Source organism: Poecilia reticulata, chromosome 19 (assembly GCF_904066995.2).
Source record: "Poecilia reticulata chromosome 19, P_reticulata-male-v2, whole genome shotgun sequence".
Taxonomy (NCBI): domain Eukaryota; kingdom Metazoa; phylum Chordata; class Actinopteri; order Cyprinodontiformes; family Poeciliidae; genus Poecilia; species Poecilia reticulata.
Genome location: NC_088848.1, coordinates 13,737,277 through 13,757,901, shown reverse-complemented (window position 1 = coordinate 13,757,901; position 20,625 = coordinate 13,737,277). Strand labels below are relative to the sequence as shown.

Below are 20,625 nucleotides of genomic sequence, written 5' to 3'. Positions count from 1 at the left end.
ACATTAACTACAAACTAAAAACTGTGTAGTTCCCACCCCTAGTGTCTGACATCTGCTTGAAGAGGTTAGATAATTAGATGATCATAAGTAATAAATTAGTCTGGACGTATAAAACAACTGGAAGAAGAGGAGACATGTTCTTGGATCCTGTCTGCAGACTCATTCAGTTCATAATTTGCCTAAAGAACCGAAAAGGAGAGTTTGCTTGTTTCTGTGGATGTATTTGAATAATGAATAAAACAACATTTACTTTAATCCGACATGAGCAAAATGGATTAAAAATTGCACCCCGATTTTTTTTCAGGGATTATTACAATCTGGGACCAAAATGGTGATTAAAAAGTACTTCAACTGATACAGTGGAAACTATATATTCACAATGGTTTTGCGTCTTTGAAGTTATTAATATTTCCTAAACAACCATGTAATCAAAGAGAGTTTTTGTTTTTTTTAACTTAAATTTCAGAAGTTTACGTACGTATCTTTAGTATTCAGTAGAACTGGGTCAAATATTTGTGGTATCTCTACATACGTTTCTCACAGTAGTTGGCTGGAATCTTGCCCTGTTAATGGTCAGATTTGGTGCAAGTGAATCAGTTTGTTTTCCGCCTCATATGCACGCACCTTTTCAGATCTGCCTCCAAAATTTCTGTAGGATTGAGATCAGGGCTGACATGGCCCCTTGCGATTATTTACATTCCTTTAGATTGTATTCGTTACTAATTTTGTATGCCTCTGGACTAAAAGCAACTGATTATATTAGCATCAGAATATATATATATAGTTTCAAAATAATTCTTTTTTTTTTTTTTTCGATATGTCAAAGTATTCATTCATTTAGATAAAAAAAATAAACAAAGCAGCAAACAGAGTGGGGATGACACCAGCATATTTCTCATGATCTTATCCCAAACCTTTCTCACCACAGGAAAGGAGCAGAGTCACAAATGTGATTTAGATCAAGGATGGACTGATTTATCCTGAGGGGTCTCATTATGAGGCAAGCTTTAAAAAGAATCCAAAGCTCTCTGAGGCAAGGGACATTTTACAAGTTAAATACCAGTAAGTAGTTTTTAGGCGTCCCCTGTTTGTGCCTTTATTCTTTATAAGCTTTAAATGAATTAGGTTGAAAGGTTGCTTTTATCTAAGCTTTCCCTATCAGTCCCCTAAAGATAGAAAAAAAAAAAGAAAAAAAAAGACAAAGTGCACTTATGGAGAAAAAGTAAACATCTTCACGTCATCTGTGCTTTGTCAAAGATCTGCTCTTTGTCTCTTTGAAACAGGAAGCCGGGAACATCTCTGATAAATTCAATGTGGTTATAGAACCCATCAGTCGCTGCATAACGCGGCAGTGTTTAGATGTGATAACGTGACGTAGGACTCTGCCTTTAACTGGTACATAATTATGTTTGAGTGTTGGGACATAACATCTTCCGGATGCTTGCATATCTTCATGCCGTACGTCTTTCTGACCTTGCCTTTTTTTTTGTTTTTTTTCCTCTGTTATCGTTGTTTTTGCAGGGATTGTGACTCCTCTGTAATCTATCTGTGCTCTGTTGATAGCATTCAGACAACCGGCTTGGCTTTTCCCATTTGTTTTCTTTTGTGCTTCAGGTAAAAAGATATAGCAAAAACTGCATTTTGGGGATTTTTTTTTTTTTTTTGTCCCCTATTTTTATGATCTGCTGGTGTGATCGCTCACCCAGATGTCATTCCAACTAGTGACAGATGTCACAAAGCAGATGACTGCAGCAACACGCATTAAATTGGGGAAATGGTTTTTACTGGAGAAATATGCAAGTGACAGTTAGCCGAAATAGTTCTGTTCTTCCTAAAGACAAACAGGAAACCAGTGAATGAGCTGGTTTGTAAAAACGGACTGTGTTGAAACTCTCGTTATGTTTTGTGTTCACAGGGCATCAAACCTGACAGTTTCTACAAAGTCATAGTCCCAGAACTCAAGGAGATTATCGAGGGCTGCATTCGCATGATCAAAGATGAAAGGTGAAAACAAAAACATGCGCTGGCTTTTCATGTTCACACCTGTCGGGCTTTCCCACGATTTGTCTGATCACAATGGCCCTGTGTGTGCTTTTTTAGAAATTTATGGGACACAGGCATCTACCTATGAAGTACAAGGAAAGAGACAAGTTGCTTTAATTTCTTTTATACAAATTATCATGAGGCATGCATTTATTTTTAGCCTTCCTGAGTCAGTAATCTACTTTAGGTCTAAGTTTTGACTGGGTCATTCTGACCTGTTAATGTGCTTTGATCGAAACTATTACATTGTAGCTCTGGCTGCATAGTTTTCAGTCCCAGCCTGGCATCGAGTCTTTTGCAGCTTTAAACAGGTTTGTTTTAATGACTGCCCTCAGGTTAGCTCTGTCTGTCTAACTTTTAACTGCAGCAGAGTTGACATGTCAACTTCCCTTTTACTCAAGCTAATATTTACTAATGATATATATATCAATGTTTTTTATGTGATGTGACAAAACATAAAAGAATAGCATTTTATGACTAGTTTATCAAGGCAATGTAGTTTTAGTAATGATCCAGAATAACGTGTGACCTACAAACATTTTTCCCCCTAAACTTAAAAAATATCTTCAGGGTTAAGTTACACGACACGAGTTGAAATAAATGTGGCTGCTTGTATTTCAGGTATACCATTCAGGACCTTCTGGAGCACCCCTTCTTCCAGGAGAACAACGGCGTTCACGTAGAGCTGGCGGAGGAGGACGACACGGTGAAGCCTGGCCTGAAGCTGTGGCTGCGCATCGACGATACCAAGAAGCTTCACGGGAAGTACAAGGACAACAACGCCATCGAGTTCCTCTTCGAGCTCTACAAGGACGTGCCCGAGGAGGTGGCTCAGGAAATGGTAGGCTGGCGCACCGAGATTGGACGTCTTTTTTTTTTTTTTTTTTTTTTTTTTTTTTTTTTACAGCTCTGCTGACCCAGTTCGAAGCAGCCTTTAGCTAGGAATTTTTTCGTAATTGTTTCCACATTAGAGCGGAACCGATCATGTAGAAGCAGCATTATGTAGAAGCAGTAACCTCGGAAGTTAATTTCCGGGTTCATTTCCGATTAACCCGGAAATGTTCTCTGAGTTCTGGTCCTGATTGATGGCGTTGGTGGCTTTTAATGGGCTGTCGAAAAGGAAGCGATAGAAAGGAGTTCGCCATGTCCCTAAAGCTAGAAGGCTTGATGGTTAACGAGAGCATCTGTTGGTAATTTTTAGACACATTTGTGGTACTGTACATTTATTTTGAACCACTCTTGAATCCTTGTAAGCTTTCAAATGAGCCTTAGTCAATAGTTATCCAGACTTTATGCATGTCTTCCAAAGCTTACCTTTCAACTTTGGCTGCTTTTTTTGGTATCTGTTCAGTTTTTGTTCCAGAATAGCAGTTTGCGCAAAAAAGGAAAGTGGGCTAGTGGAGGTGCAGCCCGGCAGCTTTAGAATCCTAGTCTGCCCGTAGTTTTAACAATGGCGGCGTAGAAAGTGAACGAAACGGCTCAGTTAGTGTTAGCCACACTTCCAAATATTGGATTAACATTAACAGCCGCCTCGTTCGGCTCGGCACTTTTCTCTTTGCGGTGGAGGATGGTTGTTTACACCGCAGGCAATTTCCGGTACGCTTAAGAGTCAAACTGGCGCATTACATACGTCATGGGGAAATGTTAGCGAACGGGTAAAATGTAAAACTTCAACAGAGTCGACGCGTCCAAGAAGCAATAGTTTCTCAACAGTTGAGAGACCAAACTGTCAGTACGAAGCAGAGTGTAGAACAAGGGGCTGGTTTTTTACCAGGCTAAATAACCAGATTACATAACCAACTAATATCAGTAGAATAATGTTCCTTCCTTCCTCCTTTCCTTTCTCCACAGTAGTTTATTCCTGACATTTTGAACTTACTCCTTAAAAACAAGCCCGTAAAATATCTGGAAAGTTTCAATGTGGAAAGTATGAATTGAAATATGTAAATGTAAAAATAATTTTTTTTTTTTTTTTTTTTTTGAGAGAGACGGTCAAGGTCACACCGCAACATTTAATCATCACTGGCTGGAAATGTGAGCGAGCAGCTCAGGAAGCAGCTGACGTCATCCCTTTAATAATGTAGCGACTCTTGTGCTCGTTGCGAAACGGGCCCTGATGTTCTCAAAGCAACTCCCCTCTTAGAGGTCACTTTTAATGAAAAAGCATGCCCACAATTCCCAAATTGTTTACGCCTTTGTTAAAGATTTCATCAAGATCAAATCTGGTATCGGGAGGGGACATCTCGTCCGGCCGCTCCGCTGTAATCTGACCATGTGTTGAGAGGAAGCGCGAGCTACTCTGCTGGACCGAAGAGAACTCGAGAACCTGAAACGACCTAGAGAAGCAGGCCGTGTGTGTTGTCGCAAAACAAACGTTGTTAGCGCAAATGTCAGTGCGTGCCTGATCAGGTCAGCAGACCTGCGTACATGTTGTGCATATTGCATCAACACATGCGCATGCACAGCATTTTAATGCACCGTAACCAGTGTGTTGTGTTTTTTTTATTTATGCATTTTTGCAGGTCGTGCTCGGCTTTGTGTGCGAGGCAGACTTTAAGATCGTAGCCAAGGCCATACGGGACCGAGTGACGACCATCAAGAGGCAGAGGGAGAAGCTGAGGCGGCAGGCGGAGGAGCGCAAAAAAAAGGAGGCACAGGAAGTAATAGAGGAAGAACCAGAGTCTCAGCCACCTTCACCGAAGGTCACTGATGTTGTTGCAGCAGAGTCCCCCACCCCGGCCCTGTCGCCTTTGGCCGCTGCTTCCTCCCCCATCACCAGCTCTGCAGACTCTGGTGTCAGCTCCAGCTACCCCGCAGAGCCAGAGGAGCCCGAGGCAGACCAGCACTTCCGTGTCCGCAGCAACAGCCTGTCTTCTGCTAACTGTGAGCAGCCTGATCTTACAACCCAACATCATGAAACATGTTTTTTTTTATGCTTACAAATCCCTGTCAGGTGTTGAGTGCGGTTAAAGTCTAAAAAAGTCAATTAACTTAAAATAAAATTTTCTTTAAAAGCAATTTGATAATAAAATATACAATGGCAAATAAAAGTATCTAAGGGTTTATCAGAATATTGTTGTGCAGTTTGATTATTACTGTTATTAATAAATCAACATCTGGAGTACAAGAAAAAGTATTTGCACCGCATGAACTTTTTCAGAATTTGTGATGTCACAACTACAAGAATCAGTGTATTTAATTTGACTTTTTATGACAAACAAAGTAGTTCATAATTGTTAAATGGAAGAAAAATGGTTTTCAATTATTTTTTAGAATTAAAGGAAAAACAACAATTTAACACTTCCATGCTAAATAAAACCCACTGCTACAATTGCCTGAAGAAGTTTCCTAATTATTGGAACCCAGTTTAAACTAAGCATAAATCTAGCTCTTCTGTGAAACACTCAGAAGTTTGTTCCAGAACGAGGAACACAATGGAGCCTAAGAAACACAAGAGGCAGGTCAGAGAGAAAGTTGTGGGGAGGTTTAAAGCAGAGTTTAATTATAAACAGTACCTTAATCCTTGATCATCTCACAGAGCGCTGCTCAATCCGTCACTGGAAAATGCAAAGAGAGTGACGCACCTGGTGTGGCAGCACAACCCTTCAGTTAGACAAGCAGCCATAAACATACCCAGGGAGAACCACGATGCGATGATTTAGATCGCAGCGTATTCCTATTTCAGAGTGGCCCGGCCAAAATTCAGAACTAAGCCAGATGGAAAATCTGTGGAAAGGCTTGAAACTTGATTTTCACAGATGTTCTCCATCCAATGTGTCTCTGTTTGAGCTGCTTTGCGGAGAAGAATCATGCAAAAGTCTCAGTCTCTATATGTGCATCTCTGGTAGAGACATGAATGATGCCGACAAGTATGAAGCAGAATCTTGTTTTATTCATTAGAAGGAAATTGGATGCTGTGCGTCATATTTGTTTCACTTCACAATTATGCAATGCTCTGTAATGAGTCTGTTAAAGCTCTGTTAGTAGCATGTACTACTGAAGCATGATAACTTTAAGGTCAACTTTAGATACTGTAAATAAAAGGTGCTGAGCTAAGTCTTTCAAACCTCAAGGTGTACCAAAGAAATGTTTCCACTGTATTAGATGTACAGCTGTACAGAACAGAGATCGTTCAGATCTCAACATGTACTAGACCAAAACACAAAAATGTGACACTGTAGATAACTGAATTATTCAACCCCTGTAGGTCTTATCTCATGGTGAGCGCGAGGTCTTTGCTGTAGTTACAAAAAGAAAAAAAAAAAAAAACAGTGTCAACAACCTCTTGTACAGTCACAAACTTAAGTTAATCTGATCTGGTCTAAACGGACCAACCCATTTCTATGAGTTTGCCTGCATGGCGTATTGCACTTTGAGGGTCATCAGTTGACTTGTACTGTACAGTACAAGTCATTTCTTTTCAGGTCACAGCTGGTTACAATCTAATATTGTTTTTTTTTTTTTGGTTTGTTGAAACAGCTGACTGTGAAACGGACGGCGACCTGAGTTCCTCTGGCCTTCAGGATCCACTGGAGGCCGGCGGCTTCAACGGGCCTGCGACCCCTCCGACCCCCTCAACCCCTCTGACCACGCGCGCCAACACCCCCGCTGTAAACGGCCTCGCCATTCCAGCACTTCGCTTCCCCTCGGTGAGCTGCCTCAGTAAAGAGTTTGTTGTCAAAGTGGAATGCTCAAGTGGGGATGGGGTGGCGGCGGCGGCAGAACACACGTCTTTACAAAACCTCATTTCTTCAGGGATGGTTGTCTGCACCTGTTGCAACCAAAGCTGACACACACTTGCATTGACAATATGTTGTAGGAAAAAGTCACTGCTCTGGAGTTATTTTGACAGGAAAATAGTGCAAAACCTTCAGATTGGACTGAAGGTTTGAGCATCTTCGAACATCAGGTTTCAGGGTTGTGACACATTCTTGATTGGATTTTAGGTTTGGGCTTTGGCTGTTGTGTCCCTTAAATGACATGTGGTGAGTTTCTCATAGTTTTCCTTTATTAGTGGCATTCTTCCTGGAATCTTACCATAAAAGCTTGTTTTGTGGAAACAAAATTAAGTTTTCCCATCAACCGTTTCTCCTGAGCTGTGTTCATATGTGCAGTTCCTCCAGTGCCGCCATGTTGTGCTTGATTTTCTCTAAGCACTGATTATGGTTCATCGGTTTACTTTTTAGCTACATATCAACACCAATGTTTAAATAGCGAATTGGGTTAATATAAATAAAAAAATCTGGAGCAAAGAATTCCTCGAGCTTCCATCTTTATATAAAGCTAAACCAGTTTTTATTTGTTTTTACAGAGCATTGCAGTCTGCAGCAACACAGAACATGGCAGCTCAGGTCCTCCGAGTGGGTTCAACTCTCCTGTGGACAGGTAAAGTTTCTGATCTGACCTCCTACAACTGTCTGATCCTTATATTGCACAATAGAGCCCTACTCTATCTTTAATATTTACATTAGAGACCTGAAAAATTAGCTTGGTATTTTAGGAAATGTAACTCCCCCTCTTTGCTCCACATCTGTGGGGCTGAAACAACAGGCCTGGGGCAATCGCGGGCTGCTCTGTGTTTTTGTTGAAGCGAGGCACGGTGGACCCTTGCAGCGTTCTCTTCGACTGTGTCTCAGATGTTGTGCAGAGCTGACTTTCCAAGTTGGTGGGCGTTAGTGGGAGAGGCTTTGCTCTCAGCGTGGCGTCTGGGAGAGGACGAGGAAAATCATGTTCTTATACGTACGTCTTGGAAATCGCGTGGGTTAAACGTCTTCTATTCGGTAGTTATTGTTGTTGCACTGCAAAGATGAAGTGCTTTTTATCGATCTTTTTATTTGATTAACATTGTGGTTAGAGATGCAAAATATTAGTTGTGCATGTCATTGCATTATTTGCAATTTTACAATAAAAATTGACAACTTGATGAACTATTTCCTCTGTTCATTTTATTGGAAGAAATGCAGATCAGGCAATGGGAACCTCACAATGATGAGAAAAGAAGCAATCCTAAAAATGCGACTTAATTACATTGATATCACCATAGTGATGGTCACTCATACTTTCTCAATATTGTGCAGCTGTAATTGTGGTTGTTGTTTGAGTCATCACTTTAGCAACTTTAATTTATATGCGCAATTCAACAACACAGCCCTGAAATAAATTTTTTTTTTAACCTTTTATTTTATAGTTTCTGTCGATTTTCTGCTGTCTTTTTTTATGTCACCCTTACGGCCAGGAGTGGCCAGGTAACAGTCCAGATTTAAATCTGTGGCTTGAAATTCAAAACCAGATGAGAAAAAAAAAAGTCATGTTTTTGTTTATGAGTCAACTAAGAAAGGAACAAGAATAGCTAAAAAAAAAAAAAAAAAAAGTAACTAATTAAAGGTCTGGCAAAGTCATGGTCCAGATTTAAGTCTGGATAAGATGCAGTGGCTCGATCTTAAACTGGACATGTATGCGGGAAAACTCTCCAAAATGGCTGATGTGAAACGATTTTGCAAATAAGATTGTTTCATAGCAGTTACAGTTTAAAAGCTAAACAATGTCACCACAGAGTTTGTGAATGTCCGATGGACTGATCAGATTTTAGAGGGAATTCAGGGACATAGACATATATATATTACTTCCCTTTCAAGAGAGAGCTGGACTCCTGCGACCAGATCTAAAGGAGCAGTAGCCACAAAAAAAACAAAAACTAACAATAGTGATATACTTTTGGGGACAAAACTCTTTATACTTTTTTGTCAGACCATCGCCACTTCAAACCATTTAAGCTTTATCCCTAAACAATGGCTTTGGCTCAAGGAGGAGTCGGTGTTAATTTTTATTAATATTTAATCAAAGTTTAGCGGATTCTATTCATTTATCCCAGTGCAAGCACCATAAAACTCTGAGGTTCTATGGAGAAACTGTGGGTAAACGTAAAGACCTATGACAATGTAGAGAGATTGTGCAAAAAAGGAAATAGGAAGAGATCATTTCAAGGTGTGGTATCATTTCAAAACATGACACGGAAGTGGTTCATCATTCAGCTTGAATAATGAAGCTGAATAATTCACATATCTTTGCCTTAAAAACAACAACAAAAAAAAAAACAAGGCCTCATTCTTATTTTTGTCAAAGGGAAGACTATATCAAGAGAAAAACAAAACCACCAAAAACACCTCCAGAGGATCTTGGTAACTATTACTTAATAAAAACAAGAAAGTCTTCTTGGCCTTTTGAAAGGAACGGGTGCGGCTGAAGTCTTTTCACGCAGAAGTGTAACAAGAGTAATAATAACCAGAGACAATCTGACTCTGTCTTCAAATGAAACGACTTACAGTGTCATTTTTTGAACATCACCACCATGTTCTAGTGAGAACAGCAAACACAGTCCCGGCTGTTCCTCTGACACAGGTCCTGATTACCTCTGATCAGAAACAGGACGACTGCAGCATCACCACATAAGTTCACTCTTGCTTTGTTTGGCTTATTCTCAGGAGGTGACAACATGCTCCCCTTTAAGCTGAAGTCCACCATGAGGTAGAGAACATTTAAACAGAGGCAGGTGAAGGCTGCCAAGCATGTAGGCTATGTTAAATGGTTGCAGCTTGCGTCGGGGAAGTGGACGGAGGGGAGCTTGTAACCGCAGTGATCTGAAAAGACCCAGGAGATGCAATTAGCTGAAACTATTTACCAGCCATCTGAAACCCCAAAACCTACTCATGGCGTCAATACGTGGAAGTGTGCTGCTTCCGTCAGACGTTCGACAGCTTCCTGTAGACTTTGAAGAAACAGTTCAAACTTGCATTGATTTGACTATAAACAACCAGGGAATAAACAGATGCAACACATTATGCTTTATGTGACACTCAGGAGCGCTGTTTATAATTAGGGACGCTGAATTTTACACTTCACTTGTCGATGACAGCTGTCAACAACGATTTTTAAAGTTCGTTTGTGCTGACTGCCATTAGATTCGAGGTGACATTTGGGCTTATGAGGATGTTTGCTTTTCAAACTAAGAGTCAACACCAATTTTTTATTTTATTTTTTGCCATCTTTTTATTTTTTTGCAGCTACGCTTCCGATGTAACGTCAGGCTTGAGCGACGGCTACGAAGGCCTGCCTGAGAAGAGCGAGAAAACGGCTGCGAGGCGAACGGCCGCGAAGCTGTTCAGGCGGAGGGCGCGCTCGCGGCTTCGCATCACAGGGGTACAGTGGATTCATTGGATTGCCTTCACCTTCAAACGGGCACTTTTATTCTCCCCTCACAAGATTAACTAACAAATCAGCTTTGACTGAATTATTTCATTAGGCGTTTCTTTTTTTGAGCTTGTGGTCCGACTCCACGCTGTTTATTTGACTTCGGATCAGCGTCTTAGCTTTTTGTTTTCCCCTTCTGACGACCACACATTATTGTCCTCTTCAGAACACTCTGAGATCATTTTAACGACCATGTTTTGGCCGAGTCTAGATTCGCATGTAACAACACGCACATACATTTGGTCGGAGAGTATACATTGTAACATGGGGTTGCTATGTGGTCTGGGTTTGGCCTTTTAGATTTTTATTTTTTTTAATCTGGATGCAAAGAAACAACACAAGTACATTGTTTATATTTTTTTTTTACTTACTGACTGTAATAACCTACAGATAAATTGACTCTAATTATCAAGGTAAAGTAAGATTTTAAAAAGTTACTTTGCTAAAATTTCTGTCCCTACAGTTTAAAGTCCTTTTTTAATAAGATGCCAGACAAATAGGTGGATTTACCTGAGTTTTTTCTTGCTATCTCTTCTCCCCCACCTGTTCCTGTGCTCTGCTGGTCAGCTGGCTAAAGGAGGGCACCTATGCTTTTACTTTCACTTAGTAGAAAGAGATTCCATCTGGAAAAAGATCAAGTGGGACAAAAATAATGACAGATACAATTTGGAAACTAAAGGAAATTTGAAAAATAAAAATTGAGTCGGGAAACTGAAACGCTCAGAAAATGGAAAATGTCGACTAACTAATAAAACACCAGACTCGTCTTTCTGCAGTTAAACAAGAATATTTTCCTCTCTTTTTGTCTCTCAGCATTCAACACCATTACTGTTGATTCCCTCTGTCTCTGCAGCTTTCTGATAAAGTGGACCGGGTTGTCGAATGTCAGCTTCAGACACACAATGACAAGATGGTGACCTTTAAGTTTGATCTGGACGGAGATAACCCAGAAGACATCGCCGCTGTCATGGTGAGTCACAAACCGAAGCGGGGATAAACCTATCCTTAAATCTATAAATTACTATTTCATATTCATCAGGAATAATCAGTAGTGACAGTAAGTTTTTCTGCTTTGCCCCGCAACTCCTGAGGGGATGAGTATTGAAAAGTTTCAACACTGAGAATTTTCAGTTAATTGTAAAATCAAAGGTAATTAATTTTACAATTAGCTTTGTAAAATCAAGCCTAATTTATTCAACTTTTGTTGGCTGGAGAAAGATAACAAAGCCAAGAGAAAAATGTGTTATTTTTTTATTGTGGACAGATTTTAGACTGACGGCAGCTTCTGTGCGCCTCAGGGTTCATGACATGAGCAATTTTTAGGTAAATTAAATCAATATCACATTTAGAGACAGGATACAGAAAGTATACAGAAGTTAAAGGAGTAAAAGCTGTCTTAAACCCTTATAGGCTCATCAAGAAATGCAGAAATGAATTTTTCAGGACAGCTTTACAGTTACTTTACCTCGTCTGCAAATACACCTGATTCGTAATGCCAGTAAGCAATTCCCTCCGTATCTTAACATTTTTGAGTTTACCAGATGCTTGAAGGTGAAGAGGCCGTGTACATGCAAGAGATTTGTTTGTGAACATGACGCGATGGACCGGCGTTTTACAGCAGCAGCACACTTCGCTCACTCAATTTGCCGCCTCCCTGACTCTAAAATACAGTGGGCTTTTGTTTACTGTGTCTGGGCACAGCAGGGGAAACCTGGCATCACAAACAGCCCTGTGGTTCTCGGCACTGAGCTTTAAATGAGCTGAAATGTGCTATGCTGTCAAAAAAAAAATCACGCACTAAAACGGCAGCTTAAAGCAAAGCATAAAATGGTATAGCTTAGATTTTACATTAGATGTCTAAGTTATGATAATAAGCCTTAGGCAACTTTTTGTTGGATGCCTGTTTTCAAGCTTTGCAATCAAGCAAAGTGAATAAAGACATTCATATGGCTAATCTTTAATTGTACTTAAATAGGCACGCCTCATTGTAAGTAATACGACATCTTTTCTGTTGGCAAACGTTACATAAATAAATGCTCAAGTTAGAACAATAAAGCTAAAACTGAATAAAATGAATCAAAAATGCACAATATTTTACAAAACATATCGTTACAGTATCTGTGGGTACAATATTCATACTGCCAAGATGCTTATAATCATAATGCAAGCTTTTTTTCATCCGTTAATTATTGAGCTCTCCTACAATTTTATTGGGTGAATGGTACTACAACATAACGTGCTACAAGAAAAGGTGACACTCAAGGTACCTAAAAATATAGCAGCGCTCTTGTCTCTTTTGGCTTAGTAATAAAACAGATGATAAACTACACTGTTAGGGCTTTTCTATCAAATAGTTTCCCGTTTTTAGCTGGTCCTGTAATAGAACCGGTTTGTTTCTCCACCACTCAAAAGCCAAGTCGGAAAAGTTGGCGTAAAAAAATTGTTTGATGTAAAACTGAGACCCCATAATGATCCCGTTCATTTGAGCTTGCAGGAGCCTTGCCTCTGGCTGTAAAACGAGTTCCCCTCTAATGGCTTTGATTCTGGTTTAGTTCATTGCCCCTCCATATGTTTCGCATCTTTGGACAAGAAAGTAAACCCCCAAAATACTTCCAGAGGCACCTATCTGTAATTTTGTGACTGAGAAGCACAATTCAAACACTTTGCAAATCCAGCTTATTAGAAAGGTGCTATACAAATGGAGACCATTTATGATATACAGCATCTGTTGCAAGTTATCCAAGCACCTATGCATATGCAAGGGCAAAGTCTTCACCTTGTGCTTAGATCATTAAAAATAAAGTTATTTTGTTTGCTTTTTTGCATTTTCCAGAGGCGTTCTATGCTGACAGATCATTTTTCTGATGTCAGTGCTTTCCTGTTGGATCGGAGCATGCTAATAATAGCTGGCATTTTCTTAGTATTTATTTGCACCTTTGCTGTATAACTGTAAAACTGTATATTTAAACCTAGAGGGTGTGAGAATCGGCTAGCAAAGAAGTAATAACTTTGAGTAATATGACTTCTCCCGTTGCCTTCTAGATTCGAAGTGAATTCATCCTTCCGTCTGAGAAGGAGGGCTTTATCCACCGAATGGGAGACATCATCAAACGGGCAGAGGCTCTGATGTCCAAAGACCCGTCGGTTCACAACAGCGGACATCGCCTCGCCCAGCTGGCTTCCAGTGGCGTGGCTAACTCATTGTCTTCTTCACAGGTTAGCAGCCATCTATCCAGATACTGCTAAACAAAATCATACTAACCCGGCTCTTGTAAATTACGTCACGTTGTGTCTGTGTTGGGCAGAGCTGTTAAATGCAATGCGTAAAAAGTTACAGGCAGTGCTGGATTTAAACAGTTTTTAAGACGGAAGATTAAGTGTCAGTGAAGCTGTTGATGGTACAGCTTCCATTTGGAACATTATGTTACTAAAAGCGCTGGTGATGTAAAACCATGTGATTTCTGGTTGACAAAAAGAAAAACAAAAACACCCCACTTCCATCTCGCGCTTTTTTTGCTCCCACAAGCACAAACTCTTTCCAGCTCTTAAGAAGCTTTCCAATGTACCTGCCAACTCTAAGTGGGTAAAATAATTTATGTTCCGACATATTAATCCCTGATGAATGAAGCTTCTGTGAAACTGTAAAAAAGAAATTCTTCTTTGGGGCAGTGCCATCCCAAATCCATGACCTAATGCCTTATCAGACATGGTTTGTCCATTTAAGAGAAAGAAGTGCTCATTCTGTTGGGTTCTGTTCCACTGTGGAGCACAAAGAACAAAATATGCTGGTAACTTCAAGCAAAAGGATAAGGAGAAGTAAACATCTTTCCTTTCTTGTTAGATAAGAGACACAGAAGAGATATGATCCTTTAGTGCCATATTTTACTCCAAACATAAATCCGAAAAGTCTTGTAGATGTGTGATGCATTAGAGGGAAAATAAAGTATAGATTATTATTATTATTAGTAGTGAGCTACAGAAAAAAACCTGAAAGCCAGTCTGCAGGATCACCTGTCTGTAGGCTGTTTTATTCTTAGCTCATTCTTAGGTAGGTCACTATTTTTAAATTCTATTATTATACGCTTTAAATAGATTGTAAATCCCTGGAAAGCTGTGCTTGTCTGGCTGCCACAACCTTCCTAAACAGTTTAAAGTCAATGTCAGCGTGACGATATAACTTCTTACTGACACCGAAAACGGGAAAAACAATCTAAATGTAGATAGAGGTGCATCATCTTATAGAAATGAGGTATTTGAAGTTTTCTGCTTGTGTTTCTGCTTGCTGGCTGTGGAAAGAAACATAAAAGCTTGGACACTCATCCATTTCCTGTGTCTTTTTAGTCCCATATGGACAAATCTGTGACATTTTGTGTAATAAAAACACTCACTATGAAGATCTTTTTTTGAAATTGGTTTCTAAACACATTTTTAGCAGTATTTTTTGAATGCACCCAGGAATGATGGTCGACTTTCGACTTCTACACATTACTGCGTGTCCCCTATGCTTACCCAACAATGAAGTGTTAATGTGTTGCAATAAAATGCTTCCTGACTGACTGATTTTTATCGTTTGTTTTTTTGCAGCCTAATCTGCACAGTCACTTTATGCCTCGAACACACTCATCTTCTTCTCTCCCAGGTAAGTCTCCTGTGTTTTAATAACTAAATCCACCACTAAAGAGGAAATTAACAACTCATCTTCGACTCTTAAAATTCTGATTTAAAACCACCGAGACCCATTAAATGTGCTGTCGTTCTCTCAGCCTGTCCTATTAACCTCCTGCATCTTTTTTTTTTTGTACCGTGCATGATCATCTTGTGTATGTGTGTGTGTGTCCGTAGTTTTGTGTGACTCAAAGTCTTCTCATGCATGTGTGTGTGTGTCTTGTTGTAGACTACAGTATGGCTAACCCCAGTGTAGGAGCGCGTGGCTCCCCCCCTTGTCCTAATGGCGATGTCCTGAGTTCAGATATTACTTCACCTGGGCGACCTCTTGTACGCTCACAGTCTTTCCACAACACCCCAGGTAAACAGCACCGCGGTCCTCCCTCCGGTTCCCAGCTGAAGAGACCCAGCATTGTTTACTGTTGCTGAAAAATCGTAATGGTCTTCTGGCAGCAAATGAGTCACAGCTCAGTTCACCCAACTCATGAGCACCCCCACTCTCCCCCCTCTACAACCTCTCACCTCACACCCTTTTCTTAGCATTGTTCAGAAATCCACATGGCGCCATCCACCATTGCTGCACCTCAAAGCCTCAGTCTGTGTCTGCCTTGCAGCGGGGCCTCTTGGGTAATTACCTCACCTGAAGGGAGCCTTCTGGCTTTCAGGGAGCTGTGAATGCTGTCGCTGTAAAGCATGAGGTCTCTGCTGTGTTGTGATAGTCAGCCACATCTGTTTGCCAGCACAAACTCGGGCCGAATTTCCAAGAATTTTCTCTCTTGGGCCTCCAAGTCCTTCGTAAAACTCGCAGCAGCAGACATTTGAAGTTGCTCTAATGACACACATGCTGCATTTGGCTCTCTAGTATCAGAGATCTAGTATCAGAGATGAGGATATCAGTATCCTCATCTCTTCCTATCCCTGTGTCCTTCTCCTGCTGGATGTCCACTTGCATGGCAGCTTTCGCAATGCTTCATGGCTGCCCGCCACCATTTACAGTGTTGCCTAACTCGTGTTTCCGTCAGCGTGGAAAAAGTAGAGGCTGGTTTGCATCATCACCGAGTGGAGCTGTGGTTTATAACTGTGCTCCCATTGTTGAGACATCCTAAACCATTCCTCAGGGAATGATTTAGAGATCCTGACTTCTTTAATCAAACCCAATAAGTTGTGTATGCCCATACACACGCACACACACGCACACGCACGTTTTCCATTTAAACTGCTGAAACGTGAAAGCTTCACTTGCTCTGGTGATACTAAATCCCCGCGTAGCCACGCAAGTCTTGTGTGCAAATGTTCTGGCTTACAAATGCAATTACAGTCAGATGGAGCTTTAAACAAAACGTCTTTGTTCAGCATGGAAACCCTCACTTTAATACACGAAAGATTTATGCGCCATAGGACGACAGAACTGTTCTTTACTAATAAAGTGCTCCACCACGACTCTTCAAGCCACTTTGATGCACAACTTAAACATATTAATCCTACTTTTTTTTTTTTCAACGAATTTATACTACCAGTGGAAACAACACTATATTTGACGATGACTGAAAAACCCACGGAGCCTATTGATTATTGTTACAGGGAACAGATGAGAATATGTAATGGAACGTGGAGCTGTTATTAAAGAGCACAGAGTGATGCCGAATGACACTAATGGAGAATAGTCTTCTATTATAGAAATAGCTACTCTAACTTTTGACAACAAAGGATAATCTAATTTTCTAAGAAAATCCAGCATAAACTTGATTAGCTGAAATACTTTTCAAGCTCTAGAAAATAAAGGGATTTTCCTACACAGTGAATTAATACAATTACTCTAAATATAAACTGTAGCAAACAAGTGCAACATTAAAGCAACCTAGGTACAAATACCCAGAGACGGTGATATAGGATAGTAATCTAATGTGGTATGCCTTCAATAAGCTGGTTAAACCAAGGGCCTCTGCAGCTCTATTACTTCCCAGGTTCAGTTTTTTTTCTCCATTGTTTTTGTTATGTTAAATTCTCCAAAATTGATTGGGATTCATTCAGTGCTAAAATTAATTTTTGTAAAATAAAAAATGTACATTCACTCAGCATAATATAATTATTACATGGTCTGCAACAGCATTGTAATTGAACTGTAACCATTTCACTTGCTAATTACATCGTCCAGCTTCCCTTGCTCTAATACAGGGTTAACCGGGTCCTTCTGCATACTACTTGGAAAGCTGTAAATATTAAAGACTAGTCTTAAACCTAAGATGAGTTCACACGGCAACATTTATAACTGTTGTTTCCTCCTTTAGGATCTCCTCTTTACTATCATCAGCACCAACGACCTTCATCTCTCCTGTCCCACCAGCAGCACTACCATTTACCCTACATGGGCCAAACTCATTTTCCCTTCCCATATCCGGGATCTCCAGGTTCTCCGAAGCCAGCAGGGCTGCATCCTCCCCTTACTCGGGTAGCCAGTAACCCTACCTTTCCCTCTGTTCCCTCGCCAACACCCAGCTCACCCAGTCCAGTGAATGAGACCCCAAGTCCCACAGTGGAAAGTGTCACCATGTCCCCACCCACACCACAGCCTCCCAACATGTGGCCCTCCCACTCTCAGCCGTTATTCTCTTTAGCTAACGTCATCTCCATGGCCATGAGCATGGCTCAGTCATTCATCCCCCCTCCAAACCTGCCCACCCAGGTGATGCCCTCGTATCCGGGCTTCCACCCCCACCTGCAAAGTCCCATCGCTCCTCCGTCAGGTTACCCATCCGTCTACCCGCACCATTACCAGACTCCACCGCCAGTGGGCGTCCCAGCTCAGAACGTCTATCACATTCCGGAGCAGGCGCCTCAGATGGACGGACTCGGGTTTTACCAGAACAATCATCCACAGTGGCAGCATCCTGTGACTCCACCTTCCATGCCGTCCACTCCTCCGCTGGCCACCCTGGAGCCCCAGCAGCATGTCCGACTAACCAATTCACCCATTCCACACAAGGAGGATAGCAATATGGCACCATACTTGGCCCAGATTTCACCCCAGCTTCAAACTGGAACAGAAGTATCCATGTCAAATTCTTCATCAGAGGCTTCCCCATCACCACCAGTGAGCCCAGAGAATACTGTGAGTTTCAATGAATTTCTTTTATTTTAGAAACATATATGATTAGGGAGACACTTTTCAATACTTTAAAGTTGGGGGGAAAAAATCTGGGAGCTACCACAGGATCTCCTTTCAGTCTAGTTCTCACCAAAATAATGAACATTTTTCTGATTATACTCAACTGAATTGACACCAGGTACCAGTTCGGGAGAGGTATTTTATATTTTCCAAAATTTTAATTTTAACACGTTCAGCAAAGAAATTAAATATTTTACTTTGATTGGGTTTTTTTTTTTTCCCAATTTGGGTTGTTGTTGCAATGTATTTCAGTTGGCTGTGTTTATGCTTCATCAGGTCTCCTCCTTCAGCAATCAACTGCATTCTGTTGGATCTGCAGCCAGGACCATCAGCCCAGAACTGAAAACTTCTTCCACTGAATGTGGTAAGAGTTTCTGTGTACGTTCTCATGTTGCTAAAACAGATCTCTGCACCATAAACACCTGAAATAGGTTTTTTTTTTATTTTTCACTAAGGGCTCGGAGACCTGGAACATGAAGTCCGTGTACTATCTTTATGTTTACTCCCCAAATAAACCAAACAAATAAATGCCAAAATCCAACTTGAGACATTTACTAGCTTTCTTGCATTTTTATTTAACACATCATGGAGTTGTTTAAATAAATAATAATAAAACGACTGACATGTCTTTAATAGACACTCTCCTGTTCTTTTCAGTCCCTTTTGTGTCTCTCTGTGGACGTTATTAGGGGCTGTTGCGTAACTGGGAGTCTGGATGCAATGTTCCATTCGATGTGAACTCAGACGTAGGTGTAATGGCTGCCCGACCCACTAGCGGTGACCAATCAGTCAACAGCTTAGGTCGTTACGGGCCTCTCCTCCCACATCTACACCTGTCAGTATTTATACGCTCCCCAGAATCCCACAGTCAACAGAGCCCCTCTGTTTTACAGGCTACAAATACAGGCACTTTGAGTGTTTACTGTAAGAAGGACCCACAGTGGGCAAACTGCAGCACTGCAGAACTTCAAAGTCTCTAATGGTGTGCAGATGTGAGCACAAATTGTTTTAATGGCTGACAATTTGCTGCAAAAGAGAGAAAGAAATAAGCATTAAATTGATTTTTAGCTTTTAACAAACATCACCCAGTTAGGTTTTTATGTTGGCTGTTTCATCCTGATATTTTGGCGTAAAGATTAATCGCAGCCCTTAATCTTTCTCGCATTATGTCACATTACAGCCACAAACTACAACGCATTTTATTAGGATTTATGTCATTGCTTTCAAAAGCCATTGAGTCAGAAAACAAAGTCCATCTGTGCTCAATTTATTCCAAGCATAAATCCGGCTGTTCTTAGATCGTGTTCCTTGCTGTTCCTTCCTTCCTTAAACAACAAGGGACACAGCAGATGCTGGTCGGGTCGTCAGTCCATCCTTGACCCAGTTAGTTGTCTTTAACCAAGTAATTATTTTGGAATGAATAATTTGAAAGACAGATGTGAACTGATTATGCTGATCGCTTTTTTTTTTTTGATTGAATTGTAAAAATCATCAAATCAGTCCCATTTAATTACAAGTTTATATACCTTGTCCATGCTATTTATGCAGTTTAAGGATTTTCATGTTTTCTATGCAGTGTGGCTGTTCCATTAATCCTGTTAGCCTGAAACTTTAATCATGTTACTTTGACAGTCCAGCTGCCTGCTGTTAAAGCACTTAAGTTTAGAAATGAGTGGATATTTATCCAACAAACTCTCATCACTTAATGATCAGTAAGGCTTTTTGTGGCTCATTGTGCAGATCTTTCAGAATCTTTTTGTTTACATCGCCAACATTTTTGTAAAACTTCCATTGTGTAGTGCAAATTCAATTCGCTTAACTTCTATTCATTCTAATGCAATCTAATGATAGTCATATTCTTTACATTCAAATTCACATTATTCGTTACCAAAGCACTGTCAGATTGAGTTATTAAATTGAAGCACGGCATTGGGGATACTTTTTTTAGTGAAGAAAAAAACTGATGGCTTCATCAACAACTAAACACTGAATCGCTAAGTCAGAAGTACTTTCTATAAGGAAAAAAAAACTACATTGGATAATGGAACGAGCGGCTCTACCAGGGGAGAGGAAAAACTGCTCTTATTTGGAATCATCTCAGAGTCAATATTTAGTTGAATCGACTTCATGGCTGCCAGCTTTGCACATGTAGAGACTTCAATTTTTCTACTCATAATCCTTCTCAAAAATAGCTCAGTGAAAAATAATGTGGTGTAGATTTGAGAAGTCTGTTACTAATTTCATAATGGAGCTGATCTAACTTGGTTCAGACGCCGTGAGGTCATTAAGATGGGCCTTTTACAAATCTTTGAATTAATAACCGACTTCAACATTGTCTCGTTTCGTGATTTGTGCACCATATGTTAATATTTTTCCAATGATATTTTTAGTATTTAAATGCTCACAGATTCTTAGAAAGTGTGATTCAACTAACTTTGCGGAAGTTCAATTCTGTGCAGAGCACATTATCATTTGGAAACATGCCTCTTTTTTTATCTTTTACC

General features: G+C 40.4%; 1 protein-coding gene across 3 annotated transcripts in view; it reads left to right on the top strand.

Moving 5' to 3' along the window:
• Window positions 1-20,625, top strand: part of wnk4a (WNK lysine deficient protein kinase 4a) — a 47,415-nt gene that overhangs the window by 23,908 nt on the left and 2,882 nt on the right. Inside the window, exons 6-18 of one of the 3 annotated variants that reach the window (XM_008437300.3) lie at window positions 1,916-2,004; window positions 2,665-2,884; window positions 4,566-4,926; window positions 6,523-6,692; window positions 7,355-7,428; window positions 10,104-10,239; window positions 11,144-11,260; window positions 13,333-13,506; window positions 14,875-14,929; window positions 15,185-15,316; window positions 17,244-18,064; window positions 18,398-18,485; window positions 18,577-18,667. In XM_008437300.3, coding sequence (XP_008435522.2) covers window positions 1,916-2,004; window positions 2,665-2,884; window positions 4,566-4,926; window positions 6,523-6,692; window positions 7,355-7,428; window positions 10,104-10,239; window positions 11,144-11,260; window positions 13,333-13,506; window positions 14,875-14,929; window positions 15,185-15,316; window positions 17,244-18,064; window positions 18,398-18,485; window positions 18,577-18,635 — 2,496 coding nt within the window. In that variant the 3' untranslated portion in view covers window positions 18,636-18,667. Of the gene's footprint in view, window positions 1-1,915; window positions 2,005-2,664; window positions 2,885-4,565; window positions 4,927-6,522; window positions 6,693-7,354; window positions 7,429-10,103; window positions 10,240-11,143; window positions 11,261-13,332; window positions 13,507-14,874; window positions 14,930-15,184; window positions 15,317-17,243; window positions 18,065-18,397; window positions 18,486-18,576; window positions 18,668-20,625 lie in introns of those variants that run through there. The other 2 variants (XM_008437298.3, XM_008437299.3) reach the window with 2 other exon arrangements.